At 41.7% G+C, this 22,331-nt stretch overlaps 1 protein-coding gene across 1 annotated transcript in view; it reads right to left on the bottom strand.

Moving 5' to 3' along the window:
• Nucleotides 1-939: 939 nt before the first annotated feature.
• The window catches only part of nfatc1 (nuclear factor of activated T cells 1), a 38,240-nt gene continuing 16,848 nt past the window's right edge, over nucleotides 940-22,331 (bottom strand). Inside the window, 5 exon segments of the mRNA XM_054606142.1 lie at nucleotides 940-2,772; nucleotides 11,095-11,305; nucleotides 11,308-11,726; nucleotides 14,497-14,629; nucleotides 17,813-17,868. Coding sequence (XP_054462117.1) covers nucleotides 2,717-2,772; nucleotides 11,095-11,305; nucleotides 11,308-11,726; nucleotides 14,497-14,629; nucleotides 17,813-17,868 — 875 coding nt within the window. The 3' untranslated portion in view covers nucleotides 940-2,716.

Below are 22,331 nucleotides of genomic sequence, written 5' to 3'. Positions count from 1 at the left end.
CAGTACAGAGCTGTAGTCATTAGCTAGTCAGTGGGGCACACACAGTTGGACTCACATGCACTAACATGCACTAATATGCACACTAAGGCAGACTATGTTAACACACACAGAGGGAGAGTAATCCACTAAAACTTTACATAGATAATAGTGCTTTGCTGCTATTCTAATGTTATGAAATTTTAATTTAGCACGTTTTAAGCTTTAGTAAAATCACACTTACTTGGATGCAAGAGTCTTTCATGTGTGCAAGTTCTTTACTTTCTGTGCTATTTTTACCATTGTTCTGAACTATTTTAGAAATTCTTGTTTCTCTCTCCAGCATGTAGCCGCCTCTTTCATGTGTCCTTTTTGTATGACATTAACTGTGCGATGACAGATTGGAGTTCAGAAGGGTAGACTTAAGAACCAAGTACTCTCGTATGCAAGATCCAAAGATCTATATGACATCCTTTTTAGAGTTTGAATAACTAACAACAGCCGACTTAAAACTGCAAAAAGCATAGCATACAGACTTAGATTTTTCGGATGTATTTTTTAAGACAGTACTGCTCCATTCAGCGTTTAGTTTACATTTATTTCTGTAAAGAAATCATTATGCTGTCTCTTGAAACTTGCTTTGTGTGACATGTAGCATGTAAAACCACTGGTATGGTCCTTTACCATAAAATCCTGCCCAGCGCAGCTTTAGCTGTGTGGAGATGATGATTCCACAAGAGCAGATGCGTTATGTGTGTTTCCCATAAAAACTCTAACCTAAAGGTGTCTTCCTCAATATTCTCTCTGCTGTAATGTGATGACACATAGAGTATATGTTGATCTAAATAAAAGTTAAAAAAAAGATCAATCAAATGAAGAGATGAAGACTTATTTATTGACAAATACACAAAAATAGATCACAAAGCAGAATTATGAGTTGTTCACTGACAACAACCTCGGCGGTAAACATTCCAGTATGGCTTCAGTTACAAGGATTAAGACTCATAAATACATATAAAACCTGGGAGCAAAAGTGTGTAAGCCCATTCAGTTTCACTATAAGAGAGCAAACTAATGAGTAGATAAACCCCAGTATGCAGGTAACCATGTAAAATAGGCTGTATGATGAACGTGGATAACAGAGCACATGCTAGGAGAATAAATATGAAAATACAAAAAAAATGTTAAAGAATTTATATATTTGTATTGCTGTTATTAAGTATTCATCGGGTTACAGGCCTTCTCGGTTGCATTCTTTGAGAGACTACCGGCATGTTGCATAGCTTCCAGGCTAGCTTTTCTTCTTCTAATTCTGGTGATCCATTTCCATAGTCTGGTCTAAACAGTTTTCTCTCCTGCATTTATGAATTAAGAGCAGGTAAAAAGTTTTGCTGAAGGAATATTGTTATCTTCAGGTATATTTTGGATTAAGTGTTTGTTGTTGTAATATTCATTACGACCACAAGAGGCTAAAGAGCACCACTACCCTGCACGCTAAACAGTACTAAAATGTATGTTTTCTCCACCATGACTTTTTAGTTTCCATAACTTGCTAACACACTATGTATATGTACCTTGTGTTTAGAGTGCATGGATAAATCAAAACTCCCCTAGAAGAGAACATGATTGCTTTTAGCCCTAATTAGAACATGGTGTATTGGTGCACTACATCCTCTCCGGAAATAAGTATTACAACAATAGAAAAATGATTTTCTCACTTTCCTCTCTGGGTTCCGAAGTTTTGTGCGCTGTACGAGTGCATAACGACAACTTTGAATCATGTGAAAAATTTGCCATTGCTGTTGTTACTTTAGGTGACAGTAACATGACGCCTAAATGGAATAAACTAAAAGTATCACCACAAGTTTAGTGTAAAAGTGCTTATTGTTGGCTGCGAATACAGAAAACGTATTCAATTCTAATAATCCTAATTTGCCCCAACAAATGCTAACGGAATATGGTTAAAAGTGAGACTATGCAACTGTTGTAAAAAAACTTTGATCAATGCTATTCACTCAGGGGTTTTGATGCTTCAGCCTCACTTGGTCTGGAATGACAAGTAGCTTCTGGTGGCTACTGACAATTTCCAATTGTGCTACTGTTACACCGTCTTTTGGCATGTAACATTATCCCATTATTACCATTTGTTGCCACCATTTAGAAAATGTTACATTATCTTGCTATGTAAAATCTTTTGATGTAGAGCACATGAAGCCAAACTCGGGCCATGCTTTTCTGTTTCCATTCAAAAAGGCACTTCTCTTTTGAAATTGTCTCTCTGTAAAGCCAGATATGCAAACTGAAGCACTACAGATGCTGTATATACAAATTACATAACTGAAAGGCACTGAATCATTTACAAACTGCAGCAAAAAAATGGAAATATAAAAACATGTTTTGGTCCTCTAAAAGCGTACGTTGTTGTGGAGGCTGGGGGTGGCAGGTTTGGATGCTACATACTCAAGTTACACGTTTAAAAATAAAAATAAAAAGTCACTCATGAGATTCATTCCTTGGATCATTTCTGTGTAAAGGCATTATATATGAAAAAAACAAGGCACACGTTGGACCCTGGGTCATCTGGACAATACATTTACATTTGTTCTCTTTGCATTTCCTTTTTTGCTGCTTCCTGCACGCTGTAGTCCAAGCATGAAAAGCACAACGTCAAATCTTTTGTTTGGTGTTTCCCTTTCTGTTTTTTTTGGTTTCCCGTGTCAGCTTGTCGTGAAACAGGAAACTACGCGTGGCTGTGGACGGAGATGCTCGACAGGTCGTTCCTGATGATCTCATTGACTGCAAAGGAGGAGAGAGAAACGAACGGTCAATATTCATGAGCCCCACATGGAATAAAGTCGTCATGCAGAGTGTGTGCACGTACAGTATGGCGTCAAATGTAATATCTTTAAAGCCCCTGAAAACCTACTTTCTCAATCAGCTTCCTGCTAGTCATCTGACATTAACACAGTTTTTTTACTTAAACTAAAAAATTTTGCTTGTCATGAACATTTTTACTTATCATCTACATACATTGGATTTGTTTAAAAAGTTAGCAAAACTGTTAAGCAACATCAGCATTCAATATTATTTTCCTTTTAGTTCTGATTCGGGGGAAATATCTGTCTCTTAAGTTGCTAAATGTTCCACTTTGATTACCGACCGGTCGCTAACTTTGTCGGTTAGCCGATTGGTTAGCCGATTGGTGCTTAGCGTGTAGTATGCAGTGGTTGAAACAGCTGCCTGCTACAAATTAAAAAAGACACTGATGAGAGCAGTGACAAAAACATTAAAGATACGGACCGCAAACCCCCCAAAAATGAGACTAAAGCAGCTGGTTATGGTATAGAAAAACATTTTAGATTTTAGTGCAGCTTTAAAGTTCCATTTTCAGCCCCAGTTGATACAATTCTCTGAGCTCTATAGAACTTGTTATTTCCTCTGAGTCAACCTAATAGAATCACTTTATATCCCAGATCCCCAGACATTTCTTTATCAAGAGAGATGATGCAACCTCCTCCTGTCTCCAAAGGATCCAGGTGCACTTGTTTATCTGTTTATCAGCTGTGTTCTTTGGATGACGGAGTGGAGGGGGCATCCAAGAGCAACTGAACAGGCGGGCTGAAGCTAAACCATAGAAAAAAAAACCATATATATATATATAAATATATATATATAATATATATATATATATATATATATATATATATATATATATTTTGTATCAATGTTCTGATACCAGAGACATAAGGACATATCACTCTTTTTTTTCCCTCATTAAAGGGGATAGAGCGAGTTAATTTTTCATTAGCTTTCACGGTTCTTATCCGTGACCTCATTTATCACTTTGAACAGATCCCCCGTCTCTAATCAGCTTCTCACTTTTCTAATCAGCCTCCAGGTTCAGGATCAGCCCCCCCACACCATTTTTTCCCTCTCAACTCTCATAGGGATGAGAAATGTGAGAGGTGAAGGGGAACACCCCTGGCTGGATCGGGCCTTGGAGAAACAGAGCCAGCGAGGCCAAGGGAGGAATTCCCTCTGACTGACTGGACGCTTGGAAAAGCAGCCTTGGAAACATGAGATTATTCTCCACACAATGGAATTACTTATTTTATTTTTAAATGTTTCTTTTCCCTCGGTGAACCAGCGCTGGCACGGCCGCTTCCTACCAGAAATACCACCTCGCTTCCTATCAGCAAAAAGATGACGGGGGGGAACGTGCCTCACAAGATCTGGAGGAGGCTGCCATGGTTAGAAAACAAACAAAAAGACCAACAAATGTTCATTACCATAAAATAGTGAAACAATAAGTCAGTGTGTGTGTGTACAATACAACCCATCACCAGGGCAGCATGAAACGATACGTAACACTCGTCTAGACATGAACTTCATGTGTTTGGCCGCTGATTGACTGCTATTAATACAGCAACAGGAAGACTTCTCGAGTGGTTTGATAAGCGGAGTGCAGCTGCAATCTCACATGAGTGTGTCACAGAAACACATGGACACATTGAACCTATTATGTGACTACGAAGACAGGCTGAGATTCACAGCAGTGTGTCTAGTTAAAGAACTTGGCGGCGTTGAAGATACTCGTCAAGACGACAGTGACATTTATATGCAGGTGCTTTAAATCACAGACAGTCAAAACAAAAAACCTCATCATTCATGTTCATAAGTTTATTCTTAAATGGGAACTCCACCAAGTGAGCACAATGTTTAATGTCGCCTGTGGTTCTGGATTAAGGTTTAATAAGAAAATAACATTGTTTGTGGAGAGACTACAACTATATAACAAACAATAATTGTTCTATTGGTTGCATTATGGGAAATGTAGGATCTGGTGATTTTGGAGCTTCACACATACTACGGACTAAAAGTCAAAATATTTCAGCCTCTGCTGCTCCAATTTAGGCCATTCCTTTTAAAATCTGTCTCTTGTGAGGTCTTAACTTTATGGATTTGCAACATTAAATCACTGGAATGCCACTTTAAAAAGGACTGATCTGGTGGTTTAATCTCACCAACTACATATCGCATATCATTGTGCCAAGTTTATACATCATTTTTCTACCTAGTAGGCAGCCATTGGTCCCCATTACGTGTCAATTGCACTGATTATTTTTGCATCTCTGTTCTTTTTTTCGTTTAAGTTATATTTTTTGGCTCAATAATGGTGCATTCAAGGACGCTCATACATCTAAGAGTCTTGCTGCCAAACAGAGCCCTTTTTAAAACAAGAAACAACAACTTATATACTGAAATATCCATTTTTCCTTGACGTCTTAGTTAAACTGGTTGCTGCTCATGGCTGCTTTGTCTTTTGTTATTCTTTATTGGTTTCTATAAACAATCATGGTTTCTATAAAAAAACATGCAGAGTCACTGGTGCTGAACATTTTTTGAGGACGAATGGGTAAACTCATCTGTTAGAGAACAGTGGAGAGAATATAAAGTTAATCAAACCTAAACTCTCCAGACGTAAGCTGCAGTTTCATCAGATCAGTAGCAACTCTATTAATGTACCAGCAGGTTTAGAATGGTTAATGTTGCTGTGTGTATGGTAATGCAGGATGTTTTCTCACACAGCTCATCATCAGGACAGCATGCTGCCACCAGCCATGTGAACCAATATATCACCAAAAAGACATACTTGAACCAGAAGAAATAAACACTCTAACCTCATCTCCACCCTCCTACAGCGTGTCGTTCCGCTGCCATGTGTGCTCTTCCCGGCCCAGACTGAACTGACTGACCTCCTCTCCTCTATTTGATCTGGCTTTGACCTCCTGCGCATCTGGAGGTGGAAGGATATGATCGTTGAGTTCAAGAACCTCAGGGGAACGTTATTACAGCGGCTTCTCAGCCCGGCTGTAAATTTAAGGCATCGAGACATCGTCAGACCTCCACATCATGTTATTGCCTGTCCAGTAGCTATCAAATATTTTTCCCTTAAGCGTGATCATGTGCGGTAGACCAGCTTTCACATGATAATAAAAAGGTAAAAAGACAGAATTCAGTAGTTTATCCTGATATAAAACGAAGCAAGGCCAGGCAGTAAAGCTCTTTATGTTTTGCCCCACTGAGACAACATTTGAGATCTGTTTATGTGTCCGTTACCATGGCCCACTTTTCATTGTGCTGTCATATTTGACGTGGAGGATCTAATTGGAAAAAGAAAAAAAAAGACAATGTATTGATCTCTAAGTGTGTTCACAGCAAAGACCTAAAAATAGGCCCAGCACCAGTGTGACATCTGTGTCATGTGTTCTCTGCTCACATCGATTTGCTCCAGAGACAGTGGAGTAACAGAGACGCTTCAAACAAGCTTAACGTCTACTGAGAGGGATAATATATCAGGGGTTTCACTCATAAAAAAAATATATTTGAATTTTGATAGAAATTTGAGAAAACAAAAACACTTCTAAAACATTTTTATAAGTTATGCATGATCTTGAAAGAGACAGTGTTCAGTTGCTGTAGGAATCCCTATTGTTGTACAGAAGTATGACTAAAATGAGGAAAATATTATAAATACAGCTGAAAAAACAATCTCACTTCAGTGTCGATTTAGCAACTGCCCTGGAAATTTCCATTAAATCACATGATCTCCATCAGAGAAAGGAGTTTGTCCAGTTGCTCAAATTTTCAAATTTTCTTTGGATTTCTTGTTCATTTTGGGGCTCAGTGTTAATTATTTAAATAAATGGACCTTGAAGTGCAATTGTTTCATCAGCTGATATTTCCAGGGTCAAGAAGGAACTGCAGCTTTTCAGCCCACACGGAGGAAAATGTGAACATCTACAAACCCTTGACTTCCGGGCAAAACTCCATCTTTTTAGGAAGATATGAAGCAATATGACTGAAAGCTCCAGAACAGCTACTACATGGCAGAGGTGGGACTAAAGTCTCACGTCTTTGCACTCAAGTCTTAAGTCAAGACTGACATGTCCCAGGTCAAGTTCCAGGTTCTAAACTTTGAGTTTGGAGTCCTTTGGAGTCTTGATGTGCTCGTCACCTGTCATTTTTCAACCTCAACGTTAGTTTTTGTATGCAAACAAAATTATCTTTGGTATCAATTTTTTTAGTTTTTGTTCTCACTTATGTATTAATCATGCATGTATTAAAGTTTTATAACCCTATCTAGTCTATTAAAGTCCAAGTGAAAAATTTTTGATAACCTGAATGTGTAGCCATTAATCTTAGTCTCAAAAGGTAGGGTTAATCCAAAAGTAATCCAGGAACTGGTTTCCTGTCCCATGGAGGTCCACAGCAGCTGGGCTTGACTGATACAGCCCGGCTCCTTTAACCAGGAAACTCCCCGAAAAACGAGGAACTCCCAAACAATTAGTGGGCCAGCGCTGTTTGCCTCATTAAGGCTGAAACGCGTCAGGGTGATCCGGCACTGTAACAGCACAATACTGCAGGAGGAACTGGATCAGACGGTGAGATATTTAAAAAACACTCTCTCTGATCGCTGTGAACAAATCAGCTGAGGGACCAGAGCTGAGACAATGAGAGAAAAAATAAAAAGGCTGGGGGGCAGAGACCACCACAAAACCCCCACCGCGCCCCCCTCTTTACTGCCACGTCAAGTCCAGGCCACAAGCCACGAGATGTTCTTGGCCCACATAATGAGGCTCCTACTGGGTTACTGCAAGTCAGTCCCACAGAGCGGTTCTGTAGTTCACCACACATTCTGCCAACTCTTTTTTTTGAACCCAGGTATTATTTAAAAAAAGAAAATGTCTGTGGACAATAGCGTTTTGGAAACTTTGTAGGCTTTAAGGTATTAGAATGAAAGAAAGGGAGAGGACTTCAGCAAAATGTTACCGCAATGAAAATGTTTTTCATACACAGAGAAATATAACTTGAACTTAAATGCCTGAGCAAATTAGCTTCAGCTAGACGCCCTATGTATAAACAGTACATATGTTGCATTGTGTTTATCTGTAATGTCTCTGTAATTCAGCTCTGGAGTCATCGCTGGGGCTGTAGTTTTTGTTGTTGTCCTATCTGATTGCGATACACTGTAAAATGTTTCTAGTATTTATGCCCCTCCATTTATTCAAATGGTGGACAAGTGGACAAAATATTAGAAACACTTTTCAATTACCTATAATTCAACACAACCACAAAGTTCAGCACCAAATCTACAAATTGTGTTAACACATCCCGAAACATTAATAAAAGTAAAAGTGGTCTCTGCCAAAACTGAACTTTTTAAAGGGGACACATCATGCTCATTTTCAGGTTCATAATTCTATTTTGGGTTTCTACTAGGACATGTTTACATGTGTTAATGTTTAAAAAACACTTTATCTTTCCTCATACTGTCTGTCTGAATATACCTGTATCCACCCTCTGTCTGAAAGGCTCTGTTTTAGCGCCTGTCTCTTTAAGCACCTCTCCAGAAAAAGCTCAGTCTGCTCTGATTTTCTTAGCAGATGTTGATGAATACAAAATAATCCACTGATATACATCCTCCAAAGATACTGTGCTAAGCACAAACTTTTCATAAAAAGAACAGCTGATAATTAATTACAACCATGTATGTAAAGTCGGACTGAAAATGCTTCATGTAAATCATACAAACTATTGATAACTATGGCTTCTTTTTACCACCTGTGGCTGCAAATGATTTGATGAAGCAAGTGAGTGTTACTATATAAAAGATGCCCCTAAGAAATACTTTTCCTATGATCCTCTAAAGTCTCTGCTCATCAATTGTACCATTCTGACATCGAACGAGGCCACAACACACCATAAAAAAGCATTCCGTAATGCTATTTGGCTCAAATCTCGGTTCAGAATGCACATGTTTTGCTCGTGTTACCTCACCGCTGAGAAAAAGTCGGCGGCACACTACTGTGCAGTATAACGTATGGCTTTGGCCACCTCTCCCAGACCGTCCTCTGAGCCAAAGGGAAGCATGCAAGCCTCTCAAGTCAGCAAGTTTTATGGCGGCGTGGCCGGCCTCCATCTCCCTCGGCCTCAGCAGCGGTGGACTGTGCACCCTGCGGCCTGTATAGCTCCGGCTCAAGGCCAGACGGCACCATTCAGACTTTCCGTGAGCAGACATGTTTGTAACCAGGAGGAGGGGGTACTTATTAATAGATCAGGGCTGCACAAACAGGAAAACAGGAAAAATATATCAGCTCTGATTACAGACTGTCACTTTCATTCAAAAGTGAAGTTTACGGCAGCTCCTGGACATGATGGGTGGTTAAACGTTCATTCATTTAATTAATTTGCGTCAAATTCTTCTTTAATTCAATTAAATTGCACTTCACTAAATAAATAAATGCCAATGATTAATCTTGGCTTCTGGCAGCAATGCGCAGATAATGATATACTAAATCACAGCCCATAAACACAAACATGATCCTGCTTTTATTTATAATAACAGACAGAATATCGTGGGTTTTAACGAGCACGGCCAACATAAAATCACAGTAACGCCACACCTGAGCGAGACCAGAAAGCCAGGAGTCGTATGAAACTCTGCCAAAGGTTTTAACGAAGTGAGAAGTAACATTAAGTCTGGAATGCTTCATATACTTTCCGTTAATTTGCCAAAGAAAACAAGTGTAATCGTTGGGGCCCAGCTCCTCAGAAATGTCCGTTATGGTGGTGACGGTGGCGTACTTTGAAACTCAGACTTTAACTACACCTGGTTTGAGCCACAAAAAAACCCTTAAGAGACATGAGCATCAGTTTGAGTGTAATCAAATCTTTAGCTCGAGCCGGCCAAGTATCCCCGCAGACGAGGCTAACAAGTGTTAATGCATTTACCCAGACTGCTCAGAGGAAGTGGCATGGGAGCAGTCTGAGTCTCGCAGTCTGCGGCCCAACAACATCGTCTCACTCGCTATCGCCAGGAAGCTCGGCCAGACGATCCAGCAGGAGGCCCTGGTGACGGATCAAAGCCCGCTGATAGCTGCTGGTTAGTGTTGCTTCATCTAATGCGCTCCCCTTCCTCCACGGGACTCACACACAGCCGGGGACTGTTTTCTTCTAGCCCCGGGGAAGATCATTTATCCAATTTATTTCAAATCACAGCAGAGCACGCGGCCCCCGAAACCTCAGCGGTGAGCGCAGAGGGCCTGAGCAGTGAGATCATAAAGTTTGTGCTCCCAAAAAAAAGCTGCTCTCTGTGAGATAAATAAAAGGGGCTCACAAAATACAAAAACAGTATTCATTATATCAGCGAGCTTTAGGCAGGCTTGTCTCATTCTGGGTTCACAGCCAAATATATGAACGCTAGACCACCGGGTTTCTTCAACGACTGGGAGAAAGCTCACAGCGACGGAAAGCCACAAAAGTGAAAGAATTCGTAAAGATATTTTATAAAAAAAAATTGACAGCCTCTAATCACGTAAAGTATAGGACTCCTAACAGAAGTGATGAAACCTTTCGGCACAGTTATCACTCCCACACTAAGCTACTCCTCCTACAGTGGCCTGTAACTGACACAGACAGTAATATCAATGTTTCACAATATTGGGAGGAAGAAAACCACCTACAGAAGAAGAGCTATGTTTGTGCTACAACAATAAACATATATGTCATTTGATTTATTCAGGTTTTTTCCAGCCTTTATAAGGTCAAATGTGTTGCAATGTTTGTTTTTCATGCATCGTGAAAGAAAGTTTAACAATTTGGGTAAATGTGCTTATTTGCTTTATTTTTGGCTCTTCCATTTAGTTCGATGAACAGACGAGATATAACGCGTTAATGAGCAAGCTTTAGAGGAGCTGGTCTGGGGATTCTGTTACCTTCAGATAGAGCCAGGAGCCTTTTCCCCCTGTTTCCAGTCTTTATGCAGAGCTAAGCTAACCACCGAAAATCTAAATTTTCATTTAACTCCCAACAAGAAAGCAAATAGCGTTATCTCAAAATGTTGAACTATTCCTTTAAATGGTGGAGATGGAGATTTTTTCTGGAACAAAAGTTCCATTATGCTCAGCTGCAGATATATTATGGGGCGCATTAAAACCTTCTTCTTGTTAATTATGGGGTTGGATGGTCTGTCTTTTTATATTTGTATGGGTGGCTGGATTAAAAAAAAGTTGTATATTGTAAAATTTGTATTTAATTAAAATCTTTTTCACTCACCATCATCGAGGTACATCTGGTCCAGCTCCTGCGGTTCTTGTTTGATGCTGACAGCCAGCCCCGGCGGGCTGCCGTCCTCCTGAAGAGAACCCCGCCCCCTTGGTGGCCCCTTGGGGTGCTGCTGAGCTCCTGGACTGGTGCTGCCACTGCCCGGCTGCCCTGGTGTCACGCAGACGTCGGTTGGCGTGGAGGGCTGCGAGGTCGGGGGGAGGAGGAGGAGGAGGAGGAGGAGGAGGAGGAGGAGGAGCTGCTGGGTGGGTAGAAGCTAGGCGGCTGGTAGCGCCCGGGCGTCTCCTGGATGATGGAGACGTGAGAGATCGGGGACTGTTGGCCCGGGTGTTGGACTTGCGGGCCGGTGGAGAGGCACTTGGGGAAGGGCGGCGGCGGGGGCGGCGACAGGTCGTGCAGTTTGGGGCTGGTGCTCGGAGAGGAGGAGGCGGGCAGCGGGGAGGACTTGGCTGCCAAACCGACAGGGAAAGGCCCGCCCACCACGCACGGCCTGATGTCAGAGGTCATCATCGGGGTCATGACCTGAGGGGGGAAGTATGGCTTTGGGTGCAAGGACAGGCCGCGCTGGCTGCACACCAGAGGGGCGTCGAAGTCGTCGCGTGGCTCCGTCTTTATCGTCGGTGCTGGGAGGAACAACAGAAAGAAAAGGAAAAGCTAATTGAGTAAAGACATATTCAGCCTTCCTGCAAGTGTGACTGAGTGAGTGGGTTTGTGGCTAGGATACCCGCTGCCAAACAAACACTCTCATCAATGAGACTCTGTGTCTGGGCCCGAACTCTCCCACCCAGCTGAAAATATTCACAAAAGTAAAAAAAAAAGAAAAGAAAAGAGATGACTCATCAACACGAGAAACATCCAGCTGCTTCTATAATAAAATGCCTGTTTTCTTTGGACCCTGCTCCGGTGCTAATACCCACTGTATGTGAGATACGAAATATGCTGCTGCAACAGGGGCTTTATACTCAGCAGGGTTCGGCAATTTAAAATAAATTACCGCTTGCTCATTGCAACGAAGAGAAGAAAGTTTAACTGAACGTGAAAGCTTTTTTTTTTTTTCTTCTTTTAAACACAAAATGTGGCTGAAAAAGACAAAATGTACTCGTACTTTATTCTTCCTTCTGTGATACTTCTTCTCATTTCTGGGCATTTTAAGCTTTTATTTCAACAGAGGTCCCAGGGCCGGAATCAAACCTGGGACACTGAACTTATTAGGCTTGCACTGGAACCATTCTGTAAGCAAGGCACACCCTAAGTCATTTTACTGATCCACATTGGCAATTTTTTTGTTGTTAATCTACATCTTTATTTTTGTTTTCTTTTTGCTTGCTAAGGGAAATCCCTTGATACAGACATGTTGAACCTCACATGGCTGATACTAGGCTGATTAAGTGGCTAATTAGACTAAAATGGAGTAAAACGAAGACGTGTCAGGCCTTTACTGAAGCCTCCACTGTCAACAGCTGTAAAAGAGGAACTGCGACAAGATGGTTTCAACAAACCGCAGCACTAAAATAGTACATGCAACCCTATTTGGGGCCTGTTTGGAGGGAAGTGCGTCTGCCTGCCTGTGGAGGAGAGAGGCAGATGCACTTGTTCAGAAAGGGCGAAGGAAGACGTTTGTCTTGCCGCAAAAAAAGGGGAGCGTGCCCCTGGGGGTTTTCCGGAGTGTGAAAATCAGCCGTGTTTACCGAGTGTACCAAAATAAATCTGTAACACCTGCAGTTGCAAAGAAAATGTAAAGTGATGAGGCACAACAGGTGGCATTATAGAAAAAAAATGCTTTTTTCCAGCTGTGTTTCACACATTTATGTATTTGTTTTACACTTTTCTTGACTTTCTCCTTATTGTTGACCCAATTGTTCAACCAGCTTTAGGAGACACTGACCAGTCTAGCCGTCCCCCTGTCCCTCCCCTCCTTTACACTCTCTGCATCCTGAGGACAATGCTCCACTTTCACAGCAGGGCACTCCTTCGCCCACGTACAGGGCTGGGCCAGTTTGCTTGAATCACCGCTTTGAACCACCCACTGGATTTTTTTCGCCCCAAAGCCCGGAGCGCAATTAGCAGTGGTTTTTACATTTCAGTTGGTGGGTCAGTGTTTATATTTAGCTTGGCAGTAAGTTCTCTATTCAAATATCATGCTTTTCCCATGCCCCTTCCCCCCCACCCGTCCTTGTGCGTCCAGTCGCTGCAGTGTACAGGTATGGAAAAGAACAGATTTTATAGATTTTTTTAACAATGAAGGAATAATAGGGTTGCTTTGTTCCTCCCTAGCAAACCACCAGACGAAGGGGAATACAAACTGTTTGTTCTCTTCTTCAGATGTGAAAAGCTGGCTAAAATGTTTCTCATTAGTCTGGGGTATGAAAGGCATAGAGCAGGCTGATTGAAGTGCTGCGATGATGACAGGCAAGTAAAAGAAAGAATACGCGACAATGTGCTGAGGGCTTAGAGGTAACAACGGGGTATTCTCCTTCTTTGGTGACAAATTTGTAGTGTAATGTGTGTGAAGCACCCTGGTGACAGCATAACACCAAACTCTACTGGAAGAGGCAGTTTGGTACAGCATTGTCTACACTGCTGGTCATGGTCGCTGAGGGCTACAGCACATGCGGGCAGGAACCTCTAGTTTTCAAATGTGAAGCCAATGGGTCAGTGTCTACGAACTTGCATTCTCTCTAATGTCCATCAGGGGGCGACTCCTCTGGTTGTAAAAAAGAAGTCTGATTGTATAGAAGTCTATGAGAAAATGACTACTTCTCTCTTATTTTATTACCTCAGTAAACATTGTAAACATGAGTTTATGGTCTCAATCTCTAGTTTCAAGTCTTTTTCAACAAAGCATGTAAATTATGGTCCAGTTTAGAGTCAAATAGACCATAAGGCAGGGTATACTTTAGGGCGGGGCTACAGTTTGATCTGGGTCCGTGGATTATTCTTACAATTTTAACCCTTTTACAGTGCGTTTAATGTTAGTTTGAACATTTTGGTCGCCCAAAAATGTGTCATTCAGCATTTGGTTTTACAAGTCTGCCCTCAAAATACCATGATAGCGACAGCCTAAATGCTGAACCTGAGGCTTCAAAACCGGCAGTTCCCAAACCAATGGGCACCCTTATGGTGGCTAAATCCACTTCTTATATACAGTCTAAGGTCAAAAGTTGATAACCTCTTGATGACACATTGACAACATCAACTTGGAAATAAAAAATGAACTGTGAAGTTCAAGACTATTGCCTTTTTCAATTTGGTCTGGCGACGTCGGCCTTGTTAATTAAAGGATTTAAATTACTTTCTTTTCATATTGAGGGGCAGCTCAAAATGTCTTAGTTAAAATGTTAGTTAAAGCCGACAGGAGCAGCACCTAAACTCTAAAACAAAGGAGAGCTTTACCACTGGCAGGGACGTAGGTGAAGCGCTGGTACTGGCTTCTTTTCCTCTTGCCATTGCAGACGTAGAAGTTCACGTGGACCGGAGTGGAGAGTCTTTGGCTCCGATAGGGAGGGATTTCAACGAGTAGTGAATTCTGCAAAGGAGAAAATTTGAATGAAGAAGTTTGTATAAACAAAAAGAAAATTCATAAATTATTGTATTGTATAAAGCTTTCTTATTTGATTATGGTATAGGGAAATTTCTATTTACTGTATACCTTCCTGGACTTACTTTGTATAGCTATTTAGCTTTAATTTAATATGATCTAGTTCTCCTATTTTCCATTTTCTTCCTCTTTTTTTTTTTTTGGTGGTTTTGGAATGGAAAGACCCTCTCATTCATAAAGAAATCACAATGTGAGTAAAAAAAATCCTTGCATCCTGCATCCTTTACAGATGAATGAATTCCTAGTTTACTGCTGTTGCTTTGTTTTTTATTTATTTTTGATTTCACAGTTTACTATTTGCTGCCAAGCATGACTGCTTCGAGCTATAACATATTAGTGTCTATTATTAGGATTATACCGAAGGCCTGAGAGGCGAAAAATGAGAAAGACTTAATTTTGTTTTATTTAAAGATTATCCTCGCAAAGTCTTATTTCCACAAGTTCTTAAACCATAAACAGAGAAAACAGACCAGATTTAGAAAAAGGATCACCAGCATATTTTTTGTCTCCCTTGCCTGTCAGGGCTTCCGTAGTATTTTGCATTGTTTCTGTTTTTGTTTGCGGGTCAGCAAAGAGGATGTGAGGTCTGGATGGTACTTAAGTCTCTTTTCCTTCAAATCCATAGCCTGAAGTTGTGTGTGTTAAAGGCGGTGGATGAAATCCGAAAATCTGGTTCGAATCCCAAACAAGGGAGCCACAAGGAGACCATGAACTCGGGTAATAGAGAGCCACGGTTGTTTGCACAGTGAATAAATTGAACTCGGGATTGTCCGGATAGTTTATTTCCCCAGCAGAGCTTCCTGCTGCCCGAGGAGAGAGCCAAGGCCAGGAGCGACCACGTTCATCAGCCCCATGTGTGAGTGAATGTAGAAGCCTGGCTGTGTTGGAGGTGCTGCTCAGTAGCAAGGGAGGAAGTCATCAGTCTCCAAAACTGTGCTTCGGAGGATGGCCGGCCCGACTATACAGGTGAGAGCTGACACACGTTGTATTAAATCACTGCTGGCGTAAAAGTCAATTGAAGCCAGATGAGGCTTTTCTACTTCTCTTGATTCAACTCAATCCGTCTGTCCTTCGGAGAATTAGCTGATAAAAACTCTGGAAGCGGTTCACCATTCGCACTGCGTAAACCGTAACTGCGTCGAGGTTTGACAGGAAAATGTGCATTGTTTAACTCGCGTTGCCGCTGTCCAATATGTCAATTTATGCAAACACGTAAATAACAAGCGAAATCTTGAATCCAATAACATACACCAGTGAAATCATTCACTCACTTCTGAAAGTTTTATGTGCACACATGTTGTTTTTCTCAAATCATCTCAACCCACTGAGGACAGACTGCACCTTCAATCTGTGCATAAAGCAGGACAATCCACAAAGCTATAGACGGTGAGACGTTTTTAACCTGACAAAAGTAATTTCTCTCATGCGGAGGGAGGATGATAACATGTGACAAATCCAGCATGAAGGAGAATTCTTGGACTCCTCAAGTGAGCGCTTCAAGGCCATTCTTCTGAGTTTATGTGAGTCATCTGATGCGTCTAATTGAAAATAATTCTTAGAATTAAAACTGAATCATCGCTCGGCTCCCAAATCTACCTCCCTCTTGGGGGGGGGTGAGGTATTCTGAATTTGCAGTTCAGTTCGCGTTGTGGTGGAGCAGCAGCCGAGGTTAAACCTGGCCAAGGCAGCGTCAGTGTTTAAAATGGGACCAGTCCAGCAGACTGGGCTGAGAGGGGAGGAAGGGAGGGAGGGAGGGAGGGAGGCCCTTTGTCTATTCAGACAGACAGATGTGTCCCAGCAGTCACTGTATATGTGTGTGTGAGAGAGAGAGAGAAAGTGTTTCGCAATGGGAAGACACTGAGAGCAGGTGCACCGCCTCATATATAGACACCCTCTAATCCCCTCGTCTGTCTCCCAGACTCCCACCACTGCATCTCTCCCTCCGTGTGTCCAAGGCCAAGACGGGACACACTGCCGAGCACACACTCCCACAGGACGGAGGTTGAACTTTTGCAAACCTTTTCCAAACGTTTCAAACACAAGACTGCTGTTCTCCTCCTTGAAGGGCTTCTGCCCCTGACTGAGAAAATCTACAGTGCAGTTAAACCTCTGTGTGTGTGTGTGTGTGTGTGTGTGTGTGTGTCCTGAATGTGCTTGTGTAGGCCACTGAGTGTATATGCCATTTTCCTATTAAAGTTGTGCGCGTTGTTTAAAGGAATAGCTTATTTGTTTTCTTTGCCGAGTGTTAGATGTGAAGGTCGATACCACTCTCTGAAGTAACAGTCTGCAGATGATTAGCTTAGCTTAGCACAAAGACTGAAAATTGGGGGGAAAGAGCTAGCCTGCCTCCGTCCAAAGGTAACAAGATATGTATCAGTTGATGCAATTAACATTTATTTAAATATATTATTAATTTAGGGTGAACTGACCCTTTAAAGTGAAGTAATGAAACTAATGAGGAAAACAAAATTCTGGCAACGCATTTTCTAAGACTGATGTAAATAGTTTTCTCTCCTGTGACTTAAGAACAAGTGTGAAAAAGGTTTTGCCAGAATAATATTTTTTTTGTATTTGTTTGTGTCATTTCAGACACAGGAGGCTGAAGTGCACCACTACCCCACGTTATTTAATAGGACATGTTTTCTTCCAGGTAAGCTTCAATTTCCCCATTCACTCTTAACACAAAGTACATATATTTCATTTATTAAAACTTACCTGAAAGAAAACATGAATGCTTTGAGTCATATCAAGAACATTGGGTGGTGGCGCAATTCAGCCTCTTGTGGCCGAAGTGAGTGTTACAACACTTATACAATGATCCTGATAAAAAAAAAAGTTTTACCTGCCAAAAATAACTTTAAAAAAATGTGATCCGTTTCTCAAGTCAGGGGAGAAAACTATTTAGATCAGACTTAGAAAATAGATCATCAATATGTTCTTGACTCACCTCTCAGGGCTTCCGTATATTTAGTTTTGTTTTTCATGTGAAGACTGAATATGTGTTGCCATTTAGTTCAGTTAAATGTTTGAGAACAGCTGTGTCGCTGTCAGCGCTTTAATCCTGAAATTAGAGCGGATTCGTCACGATAGCAGCCCCCATGTATCACTTACAGGCTTTGAGGCGTCTCTATCAACCTTGGCTTCAGTCTCCCAGAGGTGGTGACCATCTGAAAAAAGAGAGAAAGAAAAAAGAGTTAGGTCATGACAAATCAGAAAATAATCCACCTACTTGGCTCCCAACAGAAATGAAGAAATGGAATGAGCGTTGTTATTATTATCTGTTACATCAGTGATATATAAAACAGCTACACGTCATACTGTCTGACCCGCTTGTGGCTCAAATCCTCAGTCTAACAGACCTGGGACAGAAAGAGAGACAGACAGAGTCTGATGCAATCCTCAAAAAAAAAAAAAAAAAAACAGTCATACCAAAGAGATGAGCGACCTCATTTGTGGAAGAGAGAAACCTTGACTTAATGGCCGTGTGGAATCCCAACATGCTCCAGCAGCTGGTGGGCTCGTTAATGCGCGACGACTGGAAACTGACAACTCGCCTCAACTTTCAAACCTCTTATTTCTCCTGTCCTCAAAGGAATCTTTCTGTTATCCCCATATAACAATTATTAAATGGTATTGGTATTTGCTCTTTTTCTGGTAATGTGATTTACTCCCTTAAGTCACCACAATAAAGAGGCATCACGCAACAAAAAAAACAGGCATCATTTCAGCAGTCAGAAAACAGGAAAAGAAAATCAAGGTTGATTTGTCATTCTGCCCAGTGAGGTATCAGTAAAGCTATATTTTTACCAATTTACTAGACACAGAAGGAAACCATTGCAATATCTTTAGACTCCTGACTCATTAAACAGCCCTATAAAAAGACTGTGAAAATGACGTTTCGTTGCAAGGAAAACAGCCGTTTAAAGGAAAAAAGGTCAGCTGTGGCCTAATTTCCTTGAAGAAAACGAGCTGCGATATGTGCCGCGTTGCTCAACAGGCTGTCTGCAGTTTGATAAGTGGAGCGTTTGAATTGAGCAGACAGCGCGGTACAGATGGAGAGGAGTTGTGAGGTGGCAGAGACGGAGGAGGTGCAGCTTGGCACTGACAGCTTCTATTATGCTGGAAACCTGTTTTCCTTTCTTTTCTTTCCCCACACTGTCTGTTAGCAGTGGATTGGAGTTTTAGCTGCTTCTCTCCAGGAAGAAGCAATATCCTGTGTATCAGCTTAAAGAGAATAAACCCAATGAAAGAGGATTGGTGCCACATGTGTAAATAATTCTAGAGAGATCTAAGTTTAAAGTCAGAATTATAAGATTCTGACTTTTTTTTTTTTTTGGGGGGGGGGATTTCTAGAAGAACATGTTTACATGCCTCAATGTAAAAAAAAATCATTATAATACCTGATACTAAGGTGGATCACATGTTTTCTGATCCAAGCAGGCCACAAAATAACAGATTGGGTTGTTTTATTTCACAGTTTGTGGGTTCTAAATACAGTTTTTTCTGATATATCCCCTTTAAAAAAAGTCTGACTTTAACTCAGAACTCAAATAAATGTTTCACATGTGGCCCTTATCCTTTCCATAGAACCCTCTACTCCCAAAAGGACAAAACAAACAACAAATCATCCAGTTTGTAGCCAGTACCAATAATGATACAAGAGACAACTGAAGGAGGATAGACAATCAAGAGGCTGTCTTGACCATTTAAAAAAATTCATACTGCAAACTCTGCAGCATTAAAACCTAACCTTCAGAAGAATCCCCAAAACACTGAAAACATGTGGATAACTTTGCTTAAACAAATATGAGCTCAAACAAAAGTACCACACATCCTGGGCACCACAGGAACAATGTGGACTGGTGCACGACATCTGGCGAACTAGTGTGTGTTACTGAGAATCAAACAGAACATTTGAAAATCATGTTGCAAGGAAGCCTATATGTGTAAACAATAGAAATTAAAAGGATATGAGTTTTGTCGTGCAGGAAGTTGTACGACATCCTTCTAGAAAGGCACGCAGTGTCCAATGGGTATTGTATCTTTATGTTGTAAAGGCATATTCTAATGTAAAAAAAAAAAGCAGTGGGTCCTCTTACTTCCTTTGTAATCATTTTTTCTAAGACTGATTAAAACTTCTAGTCATATTAGTTCAGAGCAGAGAACTCTGACTTCACCCACTTAATCTCAACCAATTTCTTCCTCTATGAATGCTAAAAAATGGTTTGACTAAAGCTTCTGTCTGCCAGTCTCTGTCTGTTTCTTCTTTCTCCTCTCCCCCTCTGTCTCTCGCTGCCTCTCCTCACTTTGGGAACCTCTCCAGAAGGGAAGCCTTTGCAGTCGATGTCAATCCACAGGAGGTAAACATGTTTTTCAGATCTCCCTCTATGTCTCTCTCTGTTTCTCCCTGTCTGTTCCTCTCTCTCTCTCACGCTCACATAATTTTCACATCAACACAGAGATAGAAAAGTCTAATTTAGCACTTTGTTTTCATTGCCCGGCTACCTATTGCCAGGAAACTTCTGGAGAGCTGAAAAGCTTTGAATGCGTGGGATGCCCTTTGTTTGAAAAGAGCGAAACGGATAATTGATAACCACAGAATGTAATTGATAACCACAGAATGTTCCAGAGTTATAGGGCAACATCTGCACAGCGCCTGCACCGATCCCAATGAAAGAACTTCAGCAGCAGTTTCTCTCCAGCTCCCCTCCTACCCACTTTCAGCTTAATATGGTTTCTGACTCCCTGGCCCACTGTGCTGGATGATATCCAATATTATCTGAGTTAAACAACTCAGCCTAAAACCTCTCCCCCGAAACCACCCCGACCATATAAACCCAGTACCCCTCTCCAACTCTCCCAACGCCCAAGCCCCACTCGCCTTGGCTGCCGTCCCAGCCTCGCAGAAGTCTTGCAATTCACATTTCGTTAGCAATGGTCTATACAAATCATTACTGCCTCAGAACAGACATAACACAGAGCAGTCAACGGCACAGCGGCGGTGTGTTGCACAGAGTCATGGCAGCCGAGGGGGATCAAACAATATACAATACAGTTATTTGTCATGTTGGGTGTATGGAGGGAATCAAACAGCTCCTTGTGCTCCTTAATTGGGGTTGGGTGGAGTGAAACTTCGGTGCCCAGAGTGAAACAGCGGGGTGGCGTGTGCCCAAGCCCTCATAACGTACAGTAAATATAAACACATGCTCTAACCAGGCCGGGCACATGTGGCATGCTGAAAGAGTTCCCTTGTCCTCCGACTGATGACTGAAACTTCTTCCTTCTTACCGCCCTGAAAAAGATGTGGACGTTGGAAGTTGCATGCTGCTGCTGCGCTGCAGAAGGGGCAGCCGCGAAGACAGCGCGGAACACTCGGTATTAATAAATGGCAGCAGTCGAGGACGAGATACTGAAATCCGCTCTGCAGCAGGGTAGCTCGCAGCTAAGGTTACGCCTGTCACTTTCACAAAGTCATCTAGACGAAGAGCAGGGCTTTTCATCGAGAAACTCCAACTCGGGTTTCTCAAATGAGCCTGCGATTTTTATGAATCATGCACTGCAATTTATGAAAACATAATCCCCCGTTTATGTGGCTGTAATTGATTTGTTTATGAAAACGACCATTGTTCTCAGAAGTGTCAGAGGCAGCCAAACCACTGAACTGCTTCAAGTGGAAGTCATTGTTCTAGGAGTGCAATGGATCCGACATTTTTGTTGTCCGCCCTCCCCGACCAAACAGAACCACTGCCTAACGCTGGTGGAGCTAACCGAGCTACCACATGTTGTATTGGCCACAGCTTTCATGGGGTTTAAAGGAGGATGGTTATCTGTAATTTTCTACAGGTAATTCCAGACGCCATCTGGCAGCCCAGCAGCACGGTAATCCTCTCACAGTTCAATTTTCAGGTTCCTGTTACTTTGCAGCCTGCTCCGACCAACAATTAGACACAATTACCTGTTTGATGCTCCAACTCATGTGCTCACAAAAAGATGGACAGGTGAGGAAGATGAGTAGACAAAAACATAACAACAGTTGCCCCACAGCTAAGAAGTGTGATGGGGCAGGGAAATGGTTATTCACAGTGATAGTGAGTGCTGCAGCAGAACAGGCAGCTGTCCAGTGCAATAGACCAGATGTGAAAGTGCTCTTTTCACAAGTGGGTTTCTCTTCTGCAAGGATTTCCTTCTGGATCTCCCACTGAAATTAAGCTATAATCAATCATGGTGGGGAATCCACACTTAATTCAAAAAGAATGGAAGGAAGAGAGCAATTAATAAGAGGTAATACACAAAAGTGCACAAAGCATATCCATACACTTTCTACAATGGCCATGTTATAAAGTATAAGCCAGAACTGGATCCGAATTGACTGGATGGTGTGCATTACGTTCAGATAACTGCACGTTTCTGAAACAGAAACACAACCATTGTTCTAAACCATGGACCGTAAAAGTAACCATATTTGGAGGAGAGGGTGGAGTTGGAGAGAAGCGAGGTCGGCGGGGATTGGTATCGTTAGCATAACAAACGTTAAGTAACCAGCTAACACTAGCGCAAGGCCAGGTAATGTGATCATAAAAAAACACTAAATTACCAGCTAACAGTAGCGCTAGCAAGATAGCTTGGTTAG

Source organism: Anoplopoma fimbria, chromosome 10, assembly GCF_027596085.1.
Source record: "Anoplopoma fimbria isolate UVic2021 breed Golden Eagle Sablefish chromosome 10, Afim_UVic_2022, whole genome shotgun sequence".
NCBI lineage: Eukaryota > Metazoa > Chordata > Actinopteri > Perciformes > Anoplopomatidae > Anoplopoma > Anoplopoma fimbria.
The sequence above is the reverse complement of the archived record's forward strand: the minus strand, read 5'-3'. Positions and strand labels throughout refer to the sequence as shown.